The sequence below is a fragment of the Zingiber officinale genome, chromosome 1B (assembly GCF_018446385.1).
Source record: "Zingiber officinale cultivar Zhangliang chromosome 1B, Zo_v1.1, whole genome shotgun sequence".
NCBI lineage: Eukaryota > Viridiplantae > Streptophyta > Magnoliopsida > Zingiberales > Zingiberaceae > Zingiber > Zingiber officinale.
This window is the reverse complement of record NC_055986.1, coordinates 21,671,997-21,697,717: the sequence shown is the minus strand read 5'-3', so window position 1 is coordinate 21,697,717 and position 25,721 is coordinate 21,671,997. Positions and strand designations below refer to the sequence as shown.

Sequence of the window (25,721 nt, the reverse complement as noted above, 5' to 3'; positions counted from 1 at the left end):
CGATTCAAAATTTAATTTAAAAGAACACATGGTAGCTAGGAAAAGGTTCAGACCTTTGTACAAAATTTTTGTACAGTGGAACCTCTAGGTTTTTCGAGTAGCAACCAACAATTGGTATCAGAGCTAGGGTTTTGCCTCTGTGTATTTGGTATTAGTTTAATTATGCACATGTCATACATAATTTAGGCAGGATATTAGTAGGACGTGCTAACTTTGTGGATGCAGGATCCAACTATTATGGCTTATAGTTTTATGTGTGTGATTGGACCCTTGGACATGTCAAGGACATTTATATGTGTGTGCATGATTATATTATAAAATACAGCAGGAGCTGTATTTAGTTTTATTAGGATTTTAATTTTGATCTAGATACATGTACATTCCTTTTATGGAATATAGGATCAAAAATGTAAAATTCTATTTTTGTCGCGGATCGAATCTTGCAAAGCGTGGAACTTTCTGAGGACCAGAGGCGCAGCGGAACAAGGAGCAAGATGGATGCGACAGCTAGACCCGGTAGCGCTTGTTGGAGGATCGGTGGCCGGCTTGAAGGGGGGTTGGATAGACAGCACCCCCAAATACTCGCTTTCACCCGCTAACACGTTCGTTTAACGTGGTTCGGAGATTAGGGCTCCTACTCCACGGCTTGTCCTTGAGGTGGACGATCCCTATCCGTCGGTGGATTAGCCCCCGGCAAACTCTGGCTATCTCAAGTCGCTCCTTGTGGGTGGAGAAACCTCACCACAAACTCACCAAGACCTCTTGGATTACACAAGCACTTGAGAACTCTTGTGACTACTAATTAGGCTTTAACCAAGTCTAATTTCGTCGCCTTGGCCGGCCATACCAAGCTCCTTCTTATAGAGCTTGGAACAAATCAGAACCTGATTTGCCCGTTACCAGTCGACTGGTCCTTGCACCAGTCGACTGATGCCAGCCCAACGGCTATCTCAACGGCTCTCTGCTACAGTGCATCAGTCGACTGGTACATACACCAGTCGACTGCTACAGTACGCTACAGTGCGCTACAGTAACTGCTACAGTGCCGCTACAGTAAAATCCTAAAACTAGGATTTTACTCCGAGTACAATCTCTCATGCACTCGTACCCTCACGACTCATTTGACTCTTCTTTGCAGCCTTGACCTCTTGCCTTCAAGCCTACTTCCTTTGGCTCTCGTCCCTCGGATGCATCCAAGCCCGCGGCTCGTCCCCAATGCCATCCTTCGCGTATGCCTCGAAGTCGCTTCCCTCGTCCCTTGTCCTTGCTGCCTTGTCCACGGTCCCTCGGATGCTCCATCCTTCACCGGACCCGAAGCCGTCAACCTGAGTCACATGTGTCACCTGCAGTCCTGCACAACTCAAGTACACATATCAAATAACGAGGGTAAACCTAACTTAAACCCTTTGCCCAAACACCAAAACACATGGTCCCACGGACCATTGGGATTGCTCCAACAGCGGTGTCCAAATATGGCAGCATGTTGGGATGACAACACACGGAGGACAACTATAGATAAAAGCCATAATAGTTGAAAATTAGATTTTCTATTTATTGCTTTTATATTGTGCTGTATGTGCATGTTAGTATACATGTTTAGTAGGCTAGCATAGTTAAAATTCCTCATTTATAAATAACTAAGTGGTAGAGGGATTTTTAAGTAAATCCCATGGTCTCCATTACTGGTTTGTAAGTGATGCAAACAAGCTTGTGCGTTGGCTCTGAGTGCCTTCCTCCATATCGGATGAGCTTGTTTGTGGATCACTAGAACAGACTTCCATTTCGGATGATTATAGGAAGTTAATTAAGAGCGTGTGATCTTCCCCATCGGAAGGGGCATAATCTTATTAATGGACTTAGTGTCAAGTAATGGTATACACTTAGACACATCTAATAGTATCCTCCCCATCGGAGTCACTACTATTATTTGTGTGACCAAAAGATACCAACTATTAATTTTATTTGTCAAAAAGTTAGGTTGACAAGATAATAAAATTAATGGGTTAAACCCTCCTTTTACAAATGCTGATTTTGTATACGTCCACACTATCGTGGCATACAATATTCACGGTATTTTGAGGTGTTGGTTAATTTAAAATAGTATTGTTTGAGGAATCAATATTATTCTAAATTTAGAGTTCTGACCAAAAGTTATTTGTGATTCTTAGGATGACTTTCAACCCACTGTCCATCATACTTCAACAGAATAGACTTACTGGACCTAATTACATAGATTGGAAAAGGAACCTGGACATTGTCCTTACTGCTGAAAGCTATAAATTTGTCTTGATGAGCCTTGCCTCAAGCACCTCTTGGTGAATCTACCAAAGAGGAGATTGAATATCATAGGAAATGGGTAAGCGGATGAGATGGCGCTGTTACATTTTGGCTTCAATGTCAAATGTATTGCAACATCGACAAGATCTACCAACAGCTTATGATATTATGAACAATCTCAAGGAACTCTTTGGTCATCAGGATAGGGCTTCTAGACAAGAAGCCATGAGAAAGATAATGACAGCCACCATGCAAGAGGGTACTCCTGTGAGGGATCATATCCTAAAGATGATGGCTTATTTGAACGAGATACAGATCCTTGGAGGAGAAATTGATGGGGAAACCCAGATCGATATGATCCTCCAAACACTACCTAGAAGTTTTGAGCAATTCCGCCTGAATTACAATATGAACAAAATGGTATATTCATTGGCGGAACTACTGACAGAACTTCAGGCAGCGAAAGGATTGTTTCATCACAACTCTCATATTCACTATGTTGAAAATGGTTCTACTTCTAAGCCGAAAGGAAAGAAGAAGAAGAAACAAGTTGGTTCAGCAAAGAAAGTGAATAAAACTCAGAGTACAGGATTTAAAGCTGGAGTGAAGAAGCCGAAGGGCAAGTGCTTTATCTGCAAGTAGTCAGGGCATTGGAAGACGGACTGTCCTCGTAGGAATCAGAACAACAAAGGTATATCTCATGCTCTAGTTGTTGAAACATGTTTAGCGGTGTTATCTACCAGCACATGGTGTGTAGATACAGGAGCCACTGATCATGTCTGCAATTCCCTGCAGGGGTTCCAGGAAACCCGACGACTAACTGAAGGAGAGATTACCGTCTACATGGGCAATGCTACTAAGGTGGCGGCTATTGCAGTGGGAGACGTCTACTTATCTTTTAGTAGTAATAGAAATTTGGTTTTAAGAAATTGTCTTTATGTACCCAGTTTGAGAAAGAATTTAATTTCAATTTCTAAACTATTTTTAGATGGATATTCAGTTTCTTTCAGTAACGATGTAGTTATTAAGAGAAATAAAGTGATTATCTGTTCTGGTACATTAGTTGGCAATTTGTATACTTTAAATCTAATTTCTTCCACAAAGCAAAACATGGAAATTTATTACTCATCTTCTAACTCTAATAAGAGAAAAGAACCTTCGAAAATGAACCAAGCATATCTTTGGCATCTAAGGCTTGGTCATATTAACTTAAGTAGGATTCAGAGGCTTATAGCCGATGGACTTTTGGGTTCATTAGAGTTGGAAAATTTTCCAACTTGTGAATCCTGCTTGGAAGGTAAAATGACCAAGAGGTTGTTCAAGGCCAAGGGGTATAGAGCCAAAGAAGTGTTAGAGTTGGTTCACTCTGATTTGTGTGGTCCTATGTCTGTCAAGGCAAGAGGAGGTTTTGAATATTTTGTCTCTTTTATAGACGATTATTCAAGATATGGATACATTTACCTAATGCGCCACAAGTCCGAGTGCTTTGATAAGTTCAAAGAGTACAAGGCTGATATGGAGAAACGACTAGGTAAAAGTATCAAGACACTACGGTCTGATCGTGGTGGCGAATACCTCTTAGGAGAGTTTAGGAATTACTTATCAGAGGCCGGGATTCAATCCCAACCGTCCGCACCTGGTACACCCCCAACAAAATGGTGTGGCAGAACGAAGGAATAGGACTCTTATGAAGATGGTTAGATCGATGATGAGTTATTCAGAATTACCAAATTCGTTTTGGGGATATGCTCTGGAAACAGCAGTATACGTTCTGAACTTAGTACCTTCTAAATCAGTTTCTTCTACTCCCACAGAATTGTAGAATGGGCGAAAACCCAGTCTAAGACATATTCGGATTTGGGGTAGTCCAGCACATGTGTTGAAACCAGATGCTGATAAGTTAGAATCTCGTACAGAAGTTCGCGTGTTTGTGGGATATCCCAAAGGAACGAAAGGAGGTTTATTTTATAGTTCTAAAGACCAGAAGGTCATTGTTAGCACCAATGTCCAGTTTTTAGAAGAAGACTATATAATGGATCACAAGCCCAGTAGTAAAGTTGTTTTAGAAGAACTAAGAGAGGACACGTCTACTTTAGTACCAACAGTATAAGATGAAGTACCACAAGAGACTGCAACACGTGTCACACATGATACACAACCATAGACAGTGCCTCGTCGTAGTGGGAGGGTTGTAAGGCAGCCTGAGAGATTCATGTTTTTGGGAGAGTCTTCGGACTTGATCCCGGGTAAACATGAACCTAATCCCCAGACATATGACGAAGCACTCCAAGATATAGATGCAGCATCTTGGCAAAAGACGATGAATTCTGAAATAGAGTCTATGTACTCTAATAAGGTCTGGGAGCTTGTAGAACCACCTGAAGGTGTAAAAGCTGTTGGATGCAAGTGGATCTACAAAAGGAAAAGAGGGACAGACGGGAAGGTAGAAACCTTCAAAGCTAGGCTTGTTGCGAAAGGGTACACTCAGAAAGAGGGAATCGATTATGAGGAAACTTTTTCACCGGTAGCCATGCTTAAATCTATCCGGATACTCTTATCCATTGCTGCTCATATGGATTATGAGATTTGGCAAATGGATGTCAAGACAGCTTTCCTTAATGGAAGTCTTGAAGAAAACATCCATATGAAGCAACCAGAAGGGTTCATTGAAAAAGGCAAAGAGCATCTAGTGTGCAAGTTCAATCGGTCCATTTATGGACTGAAGCAAGCTTCAAGGTCTTGGAACATCCGGTTTAATGAAGTAATCTAGTCATATGGATTTATTCAAAGTCCGGATGAGTCTTGTGTATATAAGAAGTATAACAGAAACGTGGTGGTATTTCTTGTACTATACGTAGATGATATTTTGTTAATTGGCAACAATGTCAAGGTATTATCAGACGTAAGGGTATGGTTGTCCAAACAATTTGATATGAAGGACTTAGGAGATTGTGCACACATTCTTGGGATCAAAGTAATAAGGGATCGCAAGAAAAAAATGTTGTGTCTATCCCAAGCTTCATATATAGATACAGTCCTTGCTCGTTTTAGCATGCAGGATTCCAAGAAAGGTTTCTTGCCTTTTAGGCATGGAATAGCTCTATCTAAAGAGATGTCTCCGAAGACATCAAAGGAGATAGAAGACATGAAAACAGTTCCTTATGCTTCGGCTGTAGGAAGCCTTATGTATGCAATGCTATGTACGAGACCTGATATCTGTTTTGCCGTGGGCATGGTTAGCAGATATCAGAGTAACCCTGGACAAGGACATTGGACTGCGGTAAAGAATATATTAAAGTACCTGAAAAGGACTAGAGATTATATGCTAGTTTACCAAGCAGACGATTTGCTCCCTGTGGGTTACACGGATTCAGATTTCCAATCAGATAGGGATAGTAGTAAGTCTACATCAGGCTATGTGTTTACTTTAGGAGGTGGAGTCATTTCATGGAGGCACTACAAGAAAATCCTCATTCAACAACACTCAAACGACAACGGTTTTATACCAAACTGTTGTTTTTTTACCTTTTAACAACGGTTTTAACAAAAATCGTTGTCTTTTAGCAATTTTTTTGACTTACAACAACGGTTTTTAAAAACCGTTGTCTATTTGTGTTTTTTTTGGGCTATGACAACAGTTTTTAAAGGCTACGACAACGGTTTTTGAAAACCGTTGTCTATGTGCGCTTTTTTTGGGGGTTACGACAACGGTTTTTAAAAACCGTTGTCTATTAAGTGTTGTTGAATACCAAATTTTTTCCCTCACCATTTTTTTCCCTTCGTCATTTTTTACCGCCGAGTTTTTCTTTCCCTCTCCCCGAAATTTTTTGTCGCCGATTCCGCCCCTTTACCTTCTCGATCCCTAAGCATTTCCGTCCAACCTACGATCTCTTCATCTACTTCACGTTTTTCTTTCTTGATCTCTTCTCGATCCCACCTCGCTGCCACCAAAATCCACCCAACTTCCCCGACGAGCTCTTTTTCATCCTGTAAGAGGAAGGTAGAATGAATCTGCACTTCTTTTGTTTCTCCTCTTCTTCATCCTGGAAGAGGATGTGAAGGGCTTAGGGTGTCTCAGATCTCAGCAGTGACTCGTCTCCTTGCTTGTGCTTGGTCCCTCTTCACCAAAACCTCTTCCCTCCTCGTTGGTCTTCTTCCTCGTCCGAAGGGTGTCGTGATCGGTGGGTGACGACGACAGGTGAGGAGGCGGCATCTCCGAAGGTGGGCATCGCGTTCTCCAACCGCCTCCGGCACGTGGAATCCTTGTCCATGCACCCCTCGGACGCTGGTCAGATCTCACACCTTAACGCCGTCATCCTCGGTGAGTCCCTAGAATGAGGAGAACGACCTCATCTTCCCCTCACAAGAATTTTCCAGCCAGGCCCTCGTCTCCTCTCCGGAACAGGTGCGTGCTGCTTGTACTTGAACTCTTCGGTTCGAGCTTTCTTGGGCTAATTCCGTTTTATGGGCTTGAAGGTTCCTCCTTTGTTGGGCATTCCATTGTTTTTGTAAGTAAGTTTTGGCTTTGTTTAGGTTTATGTAAGTTTTATTCTTTTGTGGAAACTTGTAGATTGTGATATTTGCTATTGTACAGAACTAGTTGTGTGCTTTTTTTCCCGATTCGGAAGAATGCGAAAACTTTAAAATGGAACGTTGTTTAGTTTCTTGGATAAACTTGTTTTGCCTTTTTTTTCTCAACATTAATATCATGTATCTTCAATATCGGAACATGTACAGAAATTGATAGAGGATCCAGCTGGTTCTGGTCAGAGATCGCTTCCCAGTTCTACTGGAAGGAGAAGTGAAATCTGGAGGTTTAGACCAAAAACATTGTTGTGAGGAAGGGAACTGTCAAATTCGAGGTGAGTTGTCTTACACTTAATCTTGTTTGGTGGACAATGATGAATATTTTTTGTTCTTTGTTTTCTTCTTTTGGAGTTCAGTTGTTGCCGTAAATGTGATATTTGTTAGAGAATGTCAGCATCCTTGTGAAGAGTTTGAGTGTTTTGCTTACTGAAGGAGTGAAACTGTTACAAATGGATAAGAGAACCTGCCAATGTTTTTAAAATCTCATTGTTCAAATAGTTTGAGACTTTCATATGCTATATTTTGTTGCTGATTGATGTCTTAATTTTTAATAACTTTTATTCTTGTAGTTGTTGCCTTCTGATTGGGTTACTTATATTCAATTAGAGGCAAACTTTTCTTCATGCTTTCTTTTGTTTTGGATACTCAGATATTGCAGTTTTTGTTCTTGTTTTGTTCATCATCTAGGTATTCCAGTTTGATTTTTGGTTGCATACATTTTCAGATCATTTGGAGGTTAAATGACAGACTTGTTAAGCTGCATATTTCCTTACATGTTTTTATGTACTTACTGTAGCTGCACGAACTAAAAATTACAGTGGCGCTAAACTAGAAGGTGTTGTTAGAAGTGCTGTCTCATATGCCTTGAATCGACAGATAAGCTTCGATGGTTTGACCAAGCCCGTGGATGAGGAGAGCATAAAAGTCACTATGGATGATTTTTTGAATGCTCTTCATGAGGTTGGACCAACTTTTGGTGCATCAATGGATGATCTTGAACGACGCAGGTATGTTCAAGTTTGACATTGTCTCGGTTGAAGCTGATTCCACATCCTTGAAAGCAATTCTACTTGGGGGTGTTCAGGAGGGCCTACAGATTTTTGTGCTCTGAATTTTCTTAATCAATGTTACATAATGTGGCATTATCTTTAATGTACAAATGGCTTTCAAGCTTAATGAGATTATCAATTGTGGTGACAGGCACAAACACATCCATGAGAGAGCCCTGCTTCTTGTGGAGCAAATCAAAGGCAATCAGAGCCCACTTGTTACATACCTTCTGGAAGGTCCAACTGGTAGGTAAATTTACAACCAGTTTTCTAATTGATTAATCTGACTTTTCTGCCGATTCAATCTGCTATTTATTCTTTTATGTCAGTGGCAAAACTTCAATGGCAGCTACAATTGGTATAGAGAGTGATTTCCCATATGTCAAAATGGTAAGTTGTGATATTATTGATGAAAGAAAAATACTTACGTCAATACCATCATGTTAAATGATTAAATCCTCTCATTATTAGATATCTGCAGAAAGCATGATTGGTCTCGGTGAAGCAACTAAATGTGCACAAATTGTCAAGGTGAGTTGAATGCTAGAACAATTTTAGTAAAAGTTCTCAATTTATTAAATTGTAAATGAAAAAACATTTTAAGTATTTATCCTACTAATTTTGTCCATGCATTGTTTCTATCTGGGTTGCAAGATGAGTTACTTCCCCCTTTGCAAATGCAGATGCTGCACTCTAAAGCTATTATTGAAAATGAAATCCAAGAAACAACTTGGAATATTGCCCTGTAATAAATTCCATGAGATATCCAAGAATTGCAATTGAGATAATTGCCCAAGACTGAAAGAGATTGACCCACTTAACTTATTGCCATGAATGTTAAAGTTCCATAACTGAGATCCTTGTGGACATTTAGACAAACCATCAAGTAGATTTGCTAGTTCTCCACCAATATTATTCAAAGACAAATCAAGAGTTTCCAAGTTGCATAGATCACCCAAACTCAATGGTATTTGCCCCATCAAGTTATTCATTGATGCATCAAAATACCTTAAGTTGTGAAGATTACCCATGTTTTCTGGTATTTGACCAGAAATATTATTATCAGATAGTAATAACTCCTCCAAATAGATGAGATTGTACTCCCAAGTCTAACTCTCCTTAGTAGTTCTATCTGTTTCTTGCATAATTCTTAATCCAACTTTGCATTCATTATCAAATGCTGCAAGACATTGCTTCCTGATGCATAATTTAATAGTTAACTTAGATTTGCATGCAGATTTGAGAACAATTTTTTGAAAGAAATAAAGACAAGCTATTGTTTCATGTCATCTTTCTTTGTTTCCTGGTATATCTTCTGACTATGCTACAACAATTAGTTGCTAATTTGTATTCTGAATTAGTCTGAGTCTCTAGGCTAATAACAACTGGCATTCTGGGGCCATCTCAACTCTCTGTGGTAGTTGTGCTATTGAGACGAAAGAAAACAATTTAAAAGTAATGTTAATAAAGTTCGTTTGAAATTATATCATATTCATATATATTATTTGTGATATGTTCAATGCATCTACTAAAATTCTTTAAGAAATAGCTTACGTTTGCCTTATTGTAATTTGCAGGCATGCAGTAGTGATGAAGATGGTTTGCTTGGTTTTGACGTACATAGTGATGGCCATGGCCAAAGGTGCTGCCTAAACTCATGATTTTTGTTTTGACGCCATTAATTCCACCCAATTCAACGGATATGGTGTTTTATTGCAGGCAACTAACTGTTCTAGCAAGAGATGAGCGAATGGAGATCACCTCAAGCATGAATGGTGCTCCTCTGTTCCCTCCAAAGAAGAAATATTTTTCTTGTATCGAAATGAATGGTTTTTTGCCATTAATAGTAATTTTGTCAATCTTCATTTCTTGCTCTATGTATAGTTGCCTTGATGTATCCTTACTATCTTGATTATATTTGGTTTGTCAGGTTATTACGTCTCAAGACTAGCTCGAGGTGACAAAATATGCTGAATTAGTCTGTGCTCAGGCCCATCAAGAAATCCTACAAGTTGAAGATTGTGATGAGACTTGGGTTGACAATAATTAAGTGCAATCCTACATGGCATGAATCACCATCACAAGTTTCTAGTATTTTAGCTATTCTTCATTAGTTGTAAATGGAGTTTATTTGTTTATTTGTATTGGGATAAATTTTATTTAAACATGAGATATGTTTCTTCTTTTGTGATTGTAATTCTTGTATAACTAACATTTTGAATGATAATAATTTGGGGAATATTCTTTCTTGATTATGATTCTTTATTATATATTTAAATTGAAATTTGATATATTGGTATTAAAAGATAATAATTTAAAAGACAACGGTTTAAAACTGTTATTTTTATCTATCACCCTCAAAGAAAACGGTTAAAAACCGTTGTCGTAGCCCCAAAAACGGTTGTAACTGCAGTAAAAATGCTCTAAATAACAACGGTTTTAAACCGTTGTCTTTTCATTCAAAGACAACGGTTTAAAACCGTTGCAAAACTGTTGTCTTTTTATTCAAAGACAACGGTTTAAAACCGTTGTCGTAGCCCCCCACTTTTAACAACACTGCCAATTACAACGGTTTTAAATGGCCTACGACAACGGTTTTTAATCGTTGTCTTTTAATGTTTTTGTTGTAGTGAGGAGTGTTAAGCAGAAATGCGTTTCGGACTCAACCATGGAAGCTGAGTATGTAGCAGCCTCTGAGGCAGCTAAAGAAGCAGTATGACTCAGGAACTTTCTAATGGACTTAGATGTGATTCCTGGTTTGCCCAAAATCATCACAATTTATTGTGATAATAGCGGTGCAGTTGTAAACTCGAAGGAACCACGAGCTCATAAGGCAAGTAAACATATAGAGCGCAAGTACCACCTGATACGAGATATCGTGAAGCGAGGAGAAGTTGTCATCGCCAAGATTTTATCAGCGGATAACCTGGCAGATCCTTTCACTAAAGCCCTTCCGGCGAAAGCTTTTGATCGGCATGTGGAGGGAATGAGAATCAGATGTATGGTAGAAGAAATGGCAGCTTAGTCTTTAGTATAAGTGGGAGATTGTTGGAGTGTATACTGAAAGCCTAAGTTTTTGTAAACATTTGTTTTGAATAAAGAATCACATTTGGTCATATTATCTACATTTGTTTGTAGTTGTTCAATTAATTTATATTGTAGATAACATAGTATGTGGTGTCACATGCAGAAGATAATGTTATCAGTACCTTATAAATTATAAACAGTAGCTCACGACCAAAATGGAAAGGAACAAACCATTAGAAGGTTGTAGTGTAATTAGGTATTAGTTTATCTTGACTATATAATTACACTAGTACACTCAGAGTGTATTGAGTAGGATCATTTGAGGTCGTTTCTTTTATACTGACTTTATAAAGAAACAAAGACCTCAGTTATTATGGAAGTGTGTGCTCTTAATCCTAATATAATAACAAGCACATATATTTGATGTTTAGTTCTTTAATTTATCAATGGGTGAGATTTAGTTCGATGAATCAATAAACCCGATAAGTTGGGAAATGATATCACTTATAGTGTGTGTTGTTGATTATAGAAGGAAACTGTGTCCTAGAGATACTAGGTTGATAATGTCCCCAAGAGGAGCTCATAAGGATTGTCATGTTAAACCTTGCAGGTGGTTTAACATGACGATAAGGTTGAGTGGTACTACTCTTGGACTAAGATATTAATTAAATGAGTTGTCAGTAACTCACTTAATTAGTGGACATTCGATATCTTAAATACAGGGAGACTAACACACTCATAATAAGGAGCCCAAAAATATAATTTGGGATTGGTGCGGTAGTTCAATAATAGTTCTCTAGTGGAATGAATTATTATTGATAAAATTAAGTTGTGTGTTCGGGGCGAACACGGGATGCTTAATTTTATCGGGAGACCAAAACCAATTCCTCCTCTTGGTCTCTATCGTAGCCTCTTATTTATAGAGTACTATACCCACCTATACCCGCCTTCTATACCCACCTAAAGGGGGCCGGCCAAGCTAGCTTGGAATCAAGCTAGGACCGGCCTAAGCATGGTTTAGGGTGGCCGGCCCTAGCTTGAACCCAAGCTAGAGGGGGTCGGCCATAATTAAATTAAAAAAGAATTATAATTTTAATTTTTATTATGTGGAAGATATAATTTATTAAAGAGAATTAAAATTAAAATATCTCTCTTAAAAGGATCTACAAAAGATTAAAGAAAGAGATTAGATCTCTTTCCTTATTTGTAGATTGGAAAGATATTTTATTTTCTCTTTAAAAATTATTCACATGTTGAAAAATTAAAATTATAGAAATTTCTTTTTATCAACCATGAAGGGATTTTTGAAGAGAAATTTTATTTTTAAAATTTTCGGAAACAAATTAGGAAGTTTTAATTTGTTGATTGAAACTTGTCTAATTTGCCTCTCTATGATGTGGCCGGCCATTAAGAGTTTAATTAGAAAATTTTATTTTATTTTTCTCAATTAAATCATGTCAAAGAAATTAAGAAAATTTTATTGTAATTAAATTTCCTAATTTACCAAGGCTAAGGAATATAAAAGAAGGGGTGGGGTGCCTTCATTGTGTACAACCTCTATTATTTTTCTCCCTCTCTTATTCCTTGGTGTGGCCGGCCAACATCCTCTCCCTCTCTTCCTCTTTGTGGTGGCCGAAACATCCCTCTTGCTTGGAGCTCTTGTGGTGGCCGGATACTACTTGGAGAAGAAGAAGAAGAAGGAGAGAAAGCTTGCATCCCTTGGAGCTTGGTTGGTGTTTTTCTTCTTCCTTGGTGAAGCTCTCTTGTGTTGGCCGAACCTAGCTAGGAGGAGAAGAAGGTTCATTGGTAGTTTCTCATCTCGGAAGATCGTTGCCCACACAACGCCCGAGGTTAGAAGAGGAATACGGTAGAAGATCAAGAGGTCTTTCTAAAAGGTATAACTAGTAATTTTTCTTTCCACATCATACTAGTTATTTTTGGAAATAATATCAAATACAAGAGGCTTACGATTCTATTTTCGATGTTGTGTTCGTTTGTTTTATTTTTCCTTGTGATTTGATTGTTCCTTTCGGTTAACCTAAAGTTATTTTAGGAAATTAAATATTAGCTTTCCATAAAAGGTTTTGTCTAGTCGGTCGTGGTTCCTCCCATATCCAAGAAGGTCATGTGCCTCGCCACGTCAGTACTGGGAACCAATTATGGAAATTAATATTTAATGGAATTAATAACTTAAGGTGATTTGGATCGAACGTGTTAAGTTCCGCAGGAGATCCAAGTCTAAACCTAAAAGAACAAATAGATTAAGTTTTGGATCAAACGTGTTAAGTTTCACAGGCGATCCAAAATTTAATTTAAAAGAACACATGGTAGCTAGGAAAAGGTTCAGACCTTTGTACAAAATTTTTGTACAGTGGAACCTCTAGGTTTTCCGAGTAGCAAACAACAACCAGGACTTTCCTTTTGCTAAGATCACACTTGGACTTCCAGTTGCCTGGCTCCTCACCAGGATTTTCCCTTTGCCTAGTTATACTAGGACTTTCCAATTGCCTGATCTCACTAATCAGGACTTTCACCACCAAGTCTGGTCAATACTGGCCTACTTGGATTTTCACTCTTGTCAACCTTCCTGTTGGACTTACCTTTACCTAATCTCCAACTAGAACTTTCCTAGTCAAGTCTCCTGTCAACCTTGACCTACTTGACTTTTCTCTTGCCTAACCTTCAGTTAGGACTTTGCCAGATACCTAAACTCCAGTTAGGACTTTCCCATTACCTAAAATCCAGTTAGGACTTACCCAGTCAAGTCTTCGGTCAACACTGACCACTTGACTTGTCTTTTCATCAACCTGGTCAATCCCTTGATTATCTCCATAATCGGATGATTGCTCCAACAATCTCCATACATTGTCAAACATCAAAACTCAATTCTCGACTCAAGCTTGACTCAACTCAATCTTAGTCAAACTGGTTAAACATGACCTAGGGAAATTGCCCCAACAATCTTCTCCTTTTTGATGTTTGACAATTCCTCTAAGTTAGGCTAAATCCCATAGCCTTAACCTCTTCTCTATATCAAGGCTAAATCCCATAGTCTTAATCTCTTCTCTATACCAAGGCTAAATCTCATAGCCTTAATCTCTTCTCTGTAGCAAGGCTAAATCCCATAGCCTTAATCCTCACATAACAAAGCATGAATAAAGGTTTCGTTCATTCTCTCCCTTTTCTAGAGGGCAAACTCCCTCTGCTTGGAATGAAGACCTAACTTAACCTTCCATTCTCCCCCTTTGTCACACATCAAATTAGAAAACAAACTCTTTTCCATAAGAGTTAACTCTTCATTGTTTACAACATCATATGTTGTTAACAACCCCACAATGAAGATCTCATATTCTTCATTGTCTCCAAAGCTTCCCCTTGAGCTCTACTTCACTTCACAATGCTCATCCTAGAGCATGCATCAACTTCCCAATGAACTTCCCATTCATTGTATTCAATGCTCCCCCTTTAGCAGTGATCTTCTTCTCAATGCTCATCCACGAGCATGTTTCAATTTACCAATGAAGGTCCGATCCCCTTCATTGAACCCAATGCTCCCCCTTGAGCAAACATCTACTCTAAAATGCTCATCCAAGAGCATTTAACATCCTAGCAATGAAGATAACCAACCTTCCATTGCTCTCCAATACTCGATCCTGAGTATTAATTCATCACGAAGGTTTAACCCACCTTCCAAGGTCTTTGAAAATATTTTTATGTTTTCAAAGAGTAACTCCCCTTAAAAATATGGTCAAACTTTTATCATTGCACCAACAATGACTTGGGGTTCCTAAATAATTAGGAAAACCAAAACTCGAAGTTTTGAGGTTCAAAATTCAATAATGAAACTAACCTCAACCTAAACTTCACCTAAGCCGACATTAACCAAACCATGCTTGTTTTCATCATGAAAACTCCCCCTAAGTATATACAAATATATTCCAAAGGATTAGGAATGGTTAATGCCCCTTGAAAACCAAAACTTGAAGTTTTAAGGTTCCAAAATTCAGAATTGAAACTAAACCTTATCCTAAACTGCACTTTGGTATTTCTTAACCAATCCATACTTGTTTTCACATGAAAACTCTTCCTAAATGTATATAAATGTATTCCAAGGGGTTTGGAATGGTTAACGGGACTCGAAGGGACTTGAATTAGGCTTCCCAATCAATTGAAGTTGGGACTCAATCGATTGAAATCACTTCAATCGATCCATTGATCGATTCCACAAGCTACTGCTCGCAGAAATTCCCTCTGAATCGATCAACTGATCGATCCAGACTAGGTCAATCGATCGGCTGATCGATTCACTACCCTTCTGTTCATGGGAATTGGCTTCCCAATCGATCGACTGATTGATTGAACCCAATCCAATCGATCGGCTGATCGATTGGGTTTCTGATTTCCTGAAATTCAATTTCAGCGAACTTCAGAAACTCTCCAAAAATTCTCCAAAAATCTAAAAATCATGAAAATTCATGTAGACACTACTTAGGGTATATACTATCAAGGAAAAATAGTTTTCTATGAAAATACTTCCTATTTTCAAAGATTGACACAAACTTTGAAACTTGTAAAAACTCTAGTATTTTCTTCCAAGTTTGTGCTCAACTATTCAATGATGATTACTATCAAAAGATAGTCTTCATCAAGGTTATATTGATAATAGTCTTCAATATTGTGGGTCTCTGATCGATGGTAAGTACAGAACAATGGAGTCCATCAGCGGGGTTTGGGGAATCGCATCCGCTCGGCTTCTACATGTTGGATGGCATTCGATGTTTGCTCATGGAGATATGGTGGAAGACCCGATCTGGGCCCTTTGTGTGGCAGAGGAGGCGGGAGAGGGGCTCGACGTAGGGGCAAAAATAGGAGCATGTGTGGTTACCTCCTTCTTTCGAGTGAGCTGTGCCTCTTCTATATTGATGTACTTAGTTGTCATTCCGAATAGATGATCAAAGTCTTTAGAGGGCTTTTAATCAGGGATCAAAAGAAGTCGCTCTCAGTGAGCTCTTGAGAGAAAGCACTCACTAAAATCTCTGGGGTAGTTGAAAGGACATTCATGGCCACTTGGCTAAATCTTTTAATGTACTCTCTTAGCACCTCCTTAGGCCCTTACTTGAGGGAAAATAGATCAGCATGATTATGTGGTATCAGTGACTACTAGTGAAGTGGTGGAGAAATACTTAGCGGAAGTCCTTGAAGTAGCAAATGGATTCAACCGAAAGTCGATTGAACCATCTTTGCGCCGAGCCAGAAAGAATAATAAGGAACACTTGACTACATCAGTGTATTGATGGAGGATAGCCGTATTCTAAAACTTGAGAAGATGGTCCTCCAAGTTGGTTGCTCCACCATATTCTCTGATCGCTAAGGGGCGGAAGTGGCTCGACAATTTGTCTTCCAATATGTCCTACGAGAACAACATATTGACTCATTCGGGGGAGCTGTTAACCATCAGAGCTTTCCCCTTCTAAATGTCTCAAGCAAATGCATTTCCAAAAGATGATCCTTAGGGCCTCTCCGCTCGCTCATATCCTCGAAAGGCATGTGAAACAGGACCCAATGATATGCGAGAGGAGAGGGGGGCACAAGTGGCAGGTTGATCAACTATGCGGGCACTTGCATGAAGCCGGCTGGAGGAGGGGGAATCAGGGGAAACCCAGTAAGCCCTTCCACCTGTGTTTGTTGCTCAATATGTGGACCTATCACTGATAGAGATGGGTCGTTCAGCAAAGGATGTTCAGCTGCTGCTTGTTGTTGTTGTATCAATCTCTACACTCGAGCGACTATGAGCAACTCCAAGTACTCTTGTGATAAAGTGATTGTAGTGAATCGTTCATCGTTGTCCATTCTCTTGTTTCAAATTTAGGTGAATTTTTCACAAATGATTCAAATTTAATCCTATCTGAAAGAGAAGAAGATAGTGCGTTGGCTAGGTGGCTTCAATGTTGACCGTGAGAAGACAAAGACCCTGATGACGTGGATGAACCTGTGCGACAAAGACAGGAACTGGGAGAAAAAAGTGTTACTAATTGGGCCAGGGAAGAAGTCCCTAGCGCAGGCACTCCGATACTCAAGTCAAAATAGTAACTGAGCAAAAATAGAGAAGAAGATTAACAGTAAAATAGTAGTAGGGATGCATGCGTGTGTGAATATACGTATGCATATGCGTAGCTGCCCAACGAAAAGGACCCCCTTTTCATACCGCTTCTCATAACCTTCGCAATAATGAAGCGTCATAAAATGTCTAGTGTCAGAATATGTCGAGTAATGGAAGATGTATGACAACCTTCCTCTAGGCATAGTAAGGTTCCATTACATGTGTCTGTCTAAATAATGAAATATTCTTTGATGAGTAGTCATTGTTCTCTAACAGGTAGTTACCATTCTCTAACAATATTGTCTCCTAAAAGGAGTCCGACCGACTCTAGGATAGGTCAAATTTATGTTGGGAGCTATACTTCTGAGAGGTGGGGAATTGAGCCTAGTAGATTGGACCAGCTCTAGGGCCACTCGAGTTCATGCTAGGGGCCTTGCTTCTAAGAAGTGGAGAACTAAGCTCGTAGATCAGACTAGCTCTAAGGCCACTCGAATTTAAGTTGGGAGTTCTGCCTCTGAGAAGTGGGGAACTGAGCCTTTTAGATCCGATCAACTCTAGGGTCGCTCAAGTTTATGCTAGACACCTTGCTTTTGAGAAGTGTGGAACTAAGCCCGTAGATCCGATTGGCTCTGAGGTCGCTCGAGTTTAGGCTAAAAGCCCTACCTTTGAGAAGTGGGGAATTGAGCTCTCAAGTTTATGCTTGGAGTCTTACTTCTGAAAAGTGGGGAACTGAGCCTGTAGATCCGACCAACTTTGAGGTCGCTTGAGTTTAGGCCGAGAACCCTACCTCTGAGAAGTGGGGAACTGAGCCCATAGATCCGACCGATTCTAGGGCCACTCGAGTTTAGGCTGAGAGCCCTACCTCTGAGAAGTGAAGAACTGAGCCCGTAGATCCGACCGACTTTGGGGCTGCTCGAGTTTGTGCTGGGCGCCTTGCTTATGAAAAGTAGAGAGTTGAGCCCGTAGATCCGACTGGCTCTGGGCCGCTTGAGTTTAGGCTGAGAGCCCTGCTTTTGAGAAGTGGGGAACTGAGCCCTCGAGTTTATGGTTGGAGCCTTGCTTCCGAGAAGTGGAAAACTAAGCCCGTATATCTGACTGACTCTGGGATTGCTCGAGTTTAGGCTGAGAGTCATGCCTTCGAGAAGTGGAGAAGTAAGCCCTGTAGATAATGACCTTCTCAGATATATATATCTTGACTTTGACTATCACCTCTTTTTAACTTTAATTGTCATATCATTTTGACTATCGATCTTATATTATTTTTAGGGTCACTTTTAACACGTAATATCAATAGGTGAGGTTTATAAATATTTAATTTATGATATATTTTATTATAAAATTTGAGATATTTATCAAAGGTAATAAATATTTTGTAGAAATATTTACTGGATGCCTAATGCAAAATAGAATTTCTCTACATCTCATAACTCGCAACGTGTATGTTTAGGATGCCCCATCAAACGAGCGAATCAATAAATAAGGTGCGACTCCTCCGGGCAGGCGGTCATGGGTTGCAGGATGGCTAGATTCCCGCATCCAAATTATTAGAGGATGGCTGGGGCACACGAAGACCAAGCGAACGGAGAGCAAGCATCTCCACGTCAACTTGACGTGGCTCGATTAGCATACGACGCCACGCCATCCCACGATACGATATATATGCTTCAGTTCGCGGTGGCGATAAGGATAAGCTAGCACCGAATTATTGGTGCCCGTCCTGTTCCTGTCGTCGAAATGGTCAGTGGGCCATGAAGATAGTGCATGAGGAGCATTCATTTATTCATATGTTGACTGGGATTGAAGATTTCTTGCTCCCTCTCTCTTGTGCTGAGTTTGAGGATAAATATCGTCATCGTTAAGTTTGACCCGGCCCCATCGGCTAAAAGGAGAACTGTCGTCGTTCTCTGGCTGAAAACAGATGGTCGGCAACGGCCAGCCTCTAAAGGCTTATCAGAAGACTATTTTTGAAGGGACAGAGACGGGGGGAAAGCCAAAAGGATAGGAGATCTGTCATTCTTCTGTCTGCTAGCTATCTGAAGATTTATTTTACTTTTGGTTAAACTACTAGAATGTACAACATGTATGCATGCAGGTAGTAAAAAGTTCTCTTTTCATGGACATTAATTCGATGAGAAAAGATGAAGTTGATGCGAACGAAGTCAACTCTCGATTTCTAGTTTTTGGTTTTGATTCCGCGAGAGAGTCGCACTTGGTATGTGACAAGAGAGAGCGGCGCCGAAAGCCAACTCTTTGTTGTTTGAAGATTCCTTTTGACTCTTTTCATTTTTAAACCAATTTACTGAGCACCCGTATTTTTATACTATATATATATATATATAAACCTCTAAACCTATTTTTTTGGTGTAGTTTGACATTATATATTAATTATTTCAAACCAAAATGAATTACCAATATATATAGAAATGAGTTTGTTGGTATATTTTTAATTTTTTTAATGATATTTTAAATGGCTGCTGACTTTTTTAAAATTGTTTAAGACATTTTGAGGCAGGAATATATGCCGCGCCGCCACATGCAGTGGAATCGCCGTCAAAGTCCATGTGCCGCCGCTATCAGTGTCTTCTCCCGATCGCTTTGTTATCCTATCCCTCCTTCACGTGTTCCCTTCTTCTTCTCCCACCCCCTATTTAAACCTCTCCCCGGGCGATCCCAACACCACATCGAGGTGGTGGCCACAAGTTCAGAGTCCTGATGGAAGGAGGCAAGAAGAAGTCTTCATCGATCGCCGACGATCTCTCCCCCAGCAGGAAGTCTCCGCCTCCTCCCTCATCCAATTTGTCTGCTTCCTCGCCTGGCCACTTCAGCGGCGTCTTCCCTCCTCCGTCTGCGGTACGTCCAGGATTTCGGTTCCGTGGATTGGTTGCCTCGTGGCTTTCCGTGTTGGTTGTTCTGCTTCTTGTTGTTTTAGTTCCTTGTTCTCTATGATCGAATCGTCCCTTTAAACTGCTTTGTAGGTGGCGGGAAAATCTCACGGCAACAAATCCAAAACGCAAACGGTGCAGAGCAAGGACGGCAAACCTGTCGTCACCAGTACTCAATACGAAGAATCGACCTATTTTGGCTCATCCGTTCACTACGGTGGCCGGGATTTCTATGACAGCTCTGCATCCAACCAACCTTCTGGAGCTCCAAAACCTGTAAGTGATATTAAAAAAGGATGCTTGAATGACTTCCCGGCAAGGCATCCATCTTACGTTTGAAATGATTTCAGTATAAAGATTCATATGACAAGGGAGAGAATCCCAATGATCCCAACGTTGCCAACAGAGGTGAATGGTGGCAAGGTATTTTCTTGAGTCTCTTGCAATCAACTAGCATTGTCTTAATTCTCTTGCAATCAAGAGCTAATAATTCGACTTGTTCTTTGTTTTAATATCCTACTTTATCAGGTTCTCTGTACTACTGAAGCTTCCAACTTAATGATAAGCTCTCCAATCAATGAATATAGGAAAAGGTACTTGGAACAGTGGATTCTGTCTGCATGACTATTAGTAACCTCTTCTCTTCATTTATTAATTTATACAATGAGCAAATGACTGGTTGGTAACTTTCATCAACCAACTAGAAACCTATTTATCTTTAGGTGTACTTTTATTTTATTTTTATATCTGCCATGCTTAGTTGCTGCAAATAGGTTTAGACAGAGCAATTTATATATATTACTACTGAGCAATGTTCTATACATGAAAATGCGCAATCTTTTATTATGCCTTTTTGAATAATTTATCTATCTTGTTTCTTAATTTCAAATAGGGCTTTTCATCTATAGAAGGTGGTGTTGTTTTTTCCTTTAACAAAGTTAGTTAAGATTGTGTTACACACCAATTGTTGTGAGATTAGAAAGTTGTGTATTGCCTCAGTTGTTCTGAGATGCAGACTGAAAACAACATAATCTTGATGAATTCACCTATAAACATATTCCACTGTGTCTAAATGTTATCATGGATTTTTTTTTTCTTTCAAATTTAATACAATCATTAATTTATATGGAGACATTTGTTTATGATATATTCTAACATTTGCATTCCTATGGTATGGTGCCAGGGCCTGTTGGTGATCGATCGCTGCTAGTTCATATATGGTCATTTGGTGTCAACTTAAAACAAGCCGTGAAGTCGTTTTTTTTTTAATCTTTTCTTTCTTATCTTTTGCTTTCAAACAGGTTGTCTAGTTTGGCTTTAGTAGGTATAAAGCAACAAGTTGCTTTGGTGTGTCTTCTCGTGTCCGTGCAGTGTACTGCTTCTGCCCTTCGCCTTCAGCTTTTATTCTCGTGAGGTAGTAAGGTCGCTCAAATGAAAAAGCAAGCAGTTCTATCCACTAGTTTCCGACTTTAATGTAATACAGTGACTAAATATTTTGCATCGTGATCGTGTGAACTGCTTACGTTATATGATCGATCGTATGGAACCGACAAAGGTAAAGAGAAGAGATAATATTGACCGTGACTAAATATGAAACGATTTTAAAACTGGTGTTTGACTCCACAAATATTAGTCGGTAGCTAATATTCTTAATTATTATGCATGCTGTCGACTGATATATTGTAGCATGTTAAAATATCCGATTCTTGTAGATCCTTGGAAATTAAACATGCACTACTTTCTACCTGAAGTTGAAAGATGGCAGACATAGGCATCAGCATTCAGCATATGACCGAGTACGGCTCTGTTTTCTGGAGTTTGTGAATTGTGAATAGCAAAAAAGCATGCTATCCGGCTGTTATTATGCTTGTCTGCTGCGGCCAAACGATCAAACACTATATGCGTAATGTCTTCCCATTTCTTTCTAAGTGCCTTGACGTCTGCATTGACAGTGTCATCTACCTTCATTAGTATCCGAGGAGACCGATAATTGGCTAGTATATGGAATATTGCCATAATAAAATTTGGGAGGGTTAGTAATCAGGTTCATATCCTTTTCATATACTGATCGATTTAATAATCACTCATAATTTATCTCTTTATATAATTTAAAATCATCATTTACCATCATTGGTACTCCCATTTTAAAATTTTATCAACCAAACGGTACAATATTCCCGAGTGGCCTATTGCCCAATATTTGGTCCTTTATTTTCCTCAGTCAGCTCGTTTACAACGAGGAAGCTCTTGCTCAAAGAAGACATGAAAAGTTGCCAGTGTGCAATATTAAGCATATCAGTGTGAAAGGGGAGACTTTGATCTGAGCAAAGTCGCCATGCACTTGTAAGTTGTAACAATAATAAAATAAAATCATTTGCGACGAATTTTTAAAAAACAATTATGACAATCTATAATGAAAATTTTTTCTCAGTCGTCGACAAATTCTACGATAAAATAATATAAATTCATTATAAATTTTACAGCAAATTTTTTTAACAAAATTTATTACAATTTTACGACGAAAACAAAATTCATCGTACAATTCACATTCAATTCCCAAATACAAATTTATAATAAAAATTAATTTTCTAAGTAAATTTTATAAAATATCGTAACAAAATAATAATAGCATAAAAGGTTTAATAGACGAATAATCTTAATAGAATTTTTAGAAATTTTTAAAAAAATTTTGAAAATTTTTTGGATGTGTTTTGAGAGGAGGAATTACAGACTTAGAAAAAGTCTGGTTGGAATAACCAATTAAAATGGGAATTAATTGAGGAATAATTGATTTGCCTAAACCTAAGTTCAAGTTATAAAAAAACCTAATCTCATATGATTCTTCTCCCAATCCCTCTCCTTTTCCTCCTCACCGCTGACCCTCCTCTCCCATCCCCCGATCTCGTTGCACCACCATCGTCGGTGCAAATCCATTGCCGCCCACTGCTATGAGCCACCATCGGCTGCTGTGGGCCGACGCCGGAGCATAGGCGTCGTCGTGTACCCCTCCGAGTCGTGCCCTAGCTTCCATCGCGACGCCGAGTCCCGATCCGTCGGTTTCCCCTTTCTTCCTCTGCCATCTCCGCACGGACGCACCCCGACACCACAAATCTCGATCGTGCAGGCGTTCTCTCCGAGTGAGAGTCCTCCCAATCCTCCACCACCGCCTTGTTCCTCACGCAACTGCCACGGACGTCGCACCACCGCCGATTGCAACGAGCCTATGGCTGACACCGTACACCCTTCTTCTTACTCTGACGGTGCCCTAACCAAGTTGGTCAGTCATCGCTTCTTCTTCCTTCCTTTGCTGCAGAACGCCACAAGCCACCTTGCCAACACTGTGGATTACTCGGCACCTGAGGTAATTGATTAACTTAGTCGATAAATTGAAAGATTGATTGATACTTAGTGTTTCCTAGGCGATTTGATTTGGAGGTTAGTAGCTTCATCTAGCCTCCTAGGGGATTTGATTTGGAGGTTAGTAGCTTCATCTAGCCCTTACTATCAATTTTGACAATGAGTCTCTCTAGCTGTGAATCATCGATTGCTGGTAAGTTGTTTGGACTAGAGGTGTGGATTAAGATTTGGGTTGATGCTTAGATATGGATGTGTTGATTGTGTTTTAGGATTTGCTTTAGGGATCGAAGGCTTCACTTAGCTCTGGCCATCAATTTCCGACAACCATCTCCTCCGGCAGTGAATCAATAATGGAGGACAATGGAAATGGGTTAGTTTTAGTGTTGATTCTTGATGCTTATTTGGTAATTGATCGATGGATTAGATTAGTGGGGTTAATCAATAGTTAGGGTTAATTATCATATTGATTAGGGTTTTTCCTAACTAGTTTTGGAGATTTTATTTAACTATTTAATTCATAAGAACTTAGCTAAATAAAATACTTTGATGCAGGACTCTATTGAGACAACATCATCGACGTATGATCTATCTGATACGACCTTCTTTTGAGGCGGGTACCCTTGACTTATCTCTTTTGATATTGTCATTCTGATATGCATAATAAATTATAGCTAGTAGTAATAGTTATATTTATATCTACCTTGATATGTCACTATGTGATACCCGTAGTATGCACATATTGTTATCTGTTATGTATTTATGCTTATGCTCTCTTGATTCTTTCCATGTGTACTTATGTTCATAGAAGTAGTGGCATACAATGCATTATCGGGTACAGGTCTAGCTACTAGATATACTTGGCATGTGTACCTAGATTTATTACCTGGCATGTGTACTTAGATTATTTACCTGGCATGTGTACCTAGATTTATGATACCTAGATCATTGTTATGAATTCAGTTTTCCTTTTGGTACATATTATATGGAGGCTGATATTTTTAGGAGTTACATGTTTAGGGTCATGCACCATTTTACATGATTACATGTTGAGCGATTGTCGGCTCCTTTATAGTTGAGCACATTGCCAGTTACATGGTCTGCACACACAACCACTCATGGGTTAGTGGTACATCAGGCAAGGTGTGTGCAGTTTTATCTGTCAGGGCTCCACTGGTCCTCTCATGAGTAGTGGTGACGTAGTGTGGTAGCGGGCAGGGATCCCTCCTCTTGACTATGACACAGGAAGATGAGAGCTTCGACTCCCCTATTTAGTTGGGGTAGGAGGATAGGTGTACTCTAACAACATCTTGTCCACTCGGTCACTTAGGAGTAGTGATGGCAGAGTGCACAGTCGTCATCACCCTACCCACTCGACCTCACCATCACGTGTGAGGTGGCTGACTGGCGTTAGGGGTGACTATGTCATTTGCATCATATGCATGGATTGCATTTATTGCTTATGATTGCTGCATTTTGGATGCTGCATTTTAGTGGTTGCATATGATTGACATGCATTCAGGAGACATTATGTATTTGGTCTGACGATCCTGCACCTGTTGGTATGGTTCACACCCTTATGTTCGGATAGGAGGTCCTGGTGAGTACAGTCTCTTCTGTTGTTCAGTTTTGCATTATCTGTTATTATTTAGGAGACTGTACTGCATAATTATTATTGATAGTTATATCTTACTATGCATGTTTGACTGATACCGGCTGAGTTCTTGAACTCACTCCGTTAATTTATTCCTATTTCAGGTTGAGGCCGTCAGGAGGTTCCAGTTGCTAGTCCCCACTCCGTGTCGAAATGGTTTTCTATTTTCGGACATTGGTTCCTTGTTATGGGATCTACAGACTTACGATGTGTAGTTCTTGCACTCGTGCATTTTATATCGAGTTTTTAGTACGCTGCCATGTTTTTTCGCTGCGATGGTTTTCTGTTGTGGGTTGTGTTTATCTCTTTGTAGTGGAGTAAGATTTATATTAAACTGCATGGTATGTTTACTTATTTTATCATATATGTTCCGACCGTGTTGGTCGAGGATTGAGAAGCTCTGAGTGCTATGTATTTCAGGATTCAGATTGTCACCGGTACAAGGGAGATGCTGTCGGATGTTCGTCTGGCAGGGACTCCTCTGGGGCGTGACAAATTTACGATGAAAATGGATTCATCGCAAATCTACGATAAAAATGATTTTCATCGTAAATTTACGACAAATCCATTTTTGTCGTAGATTTATAATACACAATGATTTACGATAAGTCTACGACGAAAATATTATGATTTTTTTTCCTCAAAATCTCTATTTTTATATTTTTATTGTGTATGTAAATAGTACATCAAAACTTGTTTATTTCAAATCAACATACACAAAAATTGAATGCATACATTACAATAAATATATATATATATATATATATATATATATATATATATATATATAT

General features: G+C 39.4%; 1 protein-coding gene and 1 long non-coding RNA gene across 2 annotated transcripts; both read left to right on the top strand.

The window, feature by feature from the left end:
- The first annotated feature begins 8,390 nt into the window (after positions 1-8,390).
- On the top strand, positions 8,391-9,744 carry LOC122046297. Its single transcript, XR_006130255.1, has 3 exons — positions 8,391-8,444; positions 9,491-9,555; positions 9,633-9,744. It is a non-coding gene; the product is annotated as an uncharacterized LOC122046297 (long non-coding RNA).
- A 9,831-nt stretch (positions 9,745-19,575) lies between these two features.
- Positions 19,576-21,422, top strand: LOC122052517. The gene is made up of 5 exons (XM_042614076.1): positions 19,576-19,890; positions 20,016-20,198; positions 20,273-20,345; positions 20,451-20,515; positions 21,106-21,422. Exons 1-4 carry the CDS (start codon positions 19,753-19,755, stop codon positions 20,465-20,467), a joined length of 411 nt encoding a protein of 136 aa, XP_042470010.1. The 5' UTR covers positions 19,576-19,752; the 3' UTR covers positions 20,468-20,515; positions 21,106-21,422.
- Positions 21,423-25,721: the final 4,299 nt, after the last annotated feature.

Excerpts from the sequence above, each read along its gene's own strand:
- LOC122052517 (XM_042614076.1), top strand. The coding sequence starts at position 19,753 with ATGGAAGGAGGCAAGAAGAAGTCTTCATCGATCGCCGACGATCTCTCC. Across the intron at positions 19,891-20,015 it reads TCTTCCCTCCTCCGTCTGCG|GTGGCGGGAAAATCTCACGG; the intron begins GTACGTCCAGGA and ends ACTGCTTTGTAG. Across the intron at positions 20,199-20,272 it reads CTTCTGGAGCTCCAAAACCT|TATAAAGATTCATATGACAA; the intron begins GTAAGTGATATT and ends AAATGATTTCAG.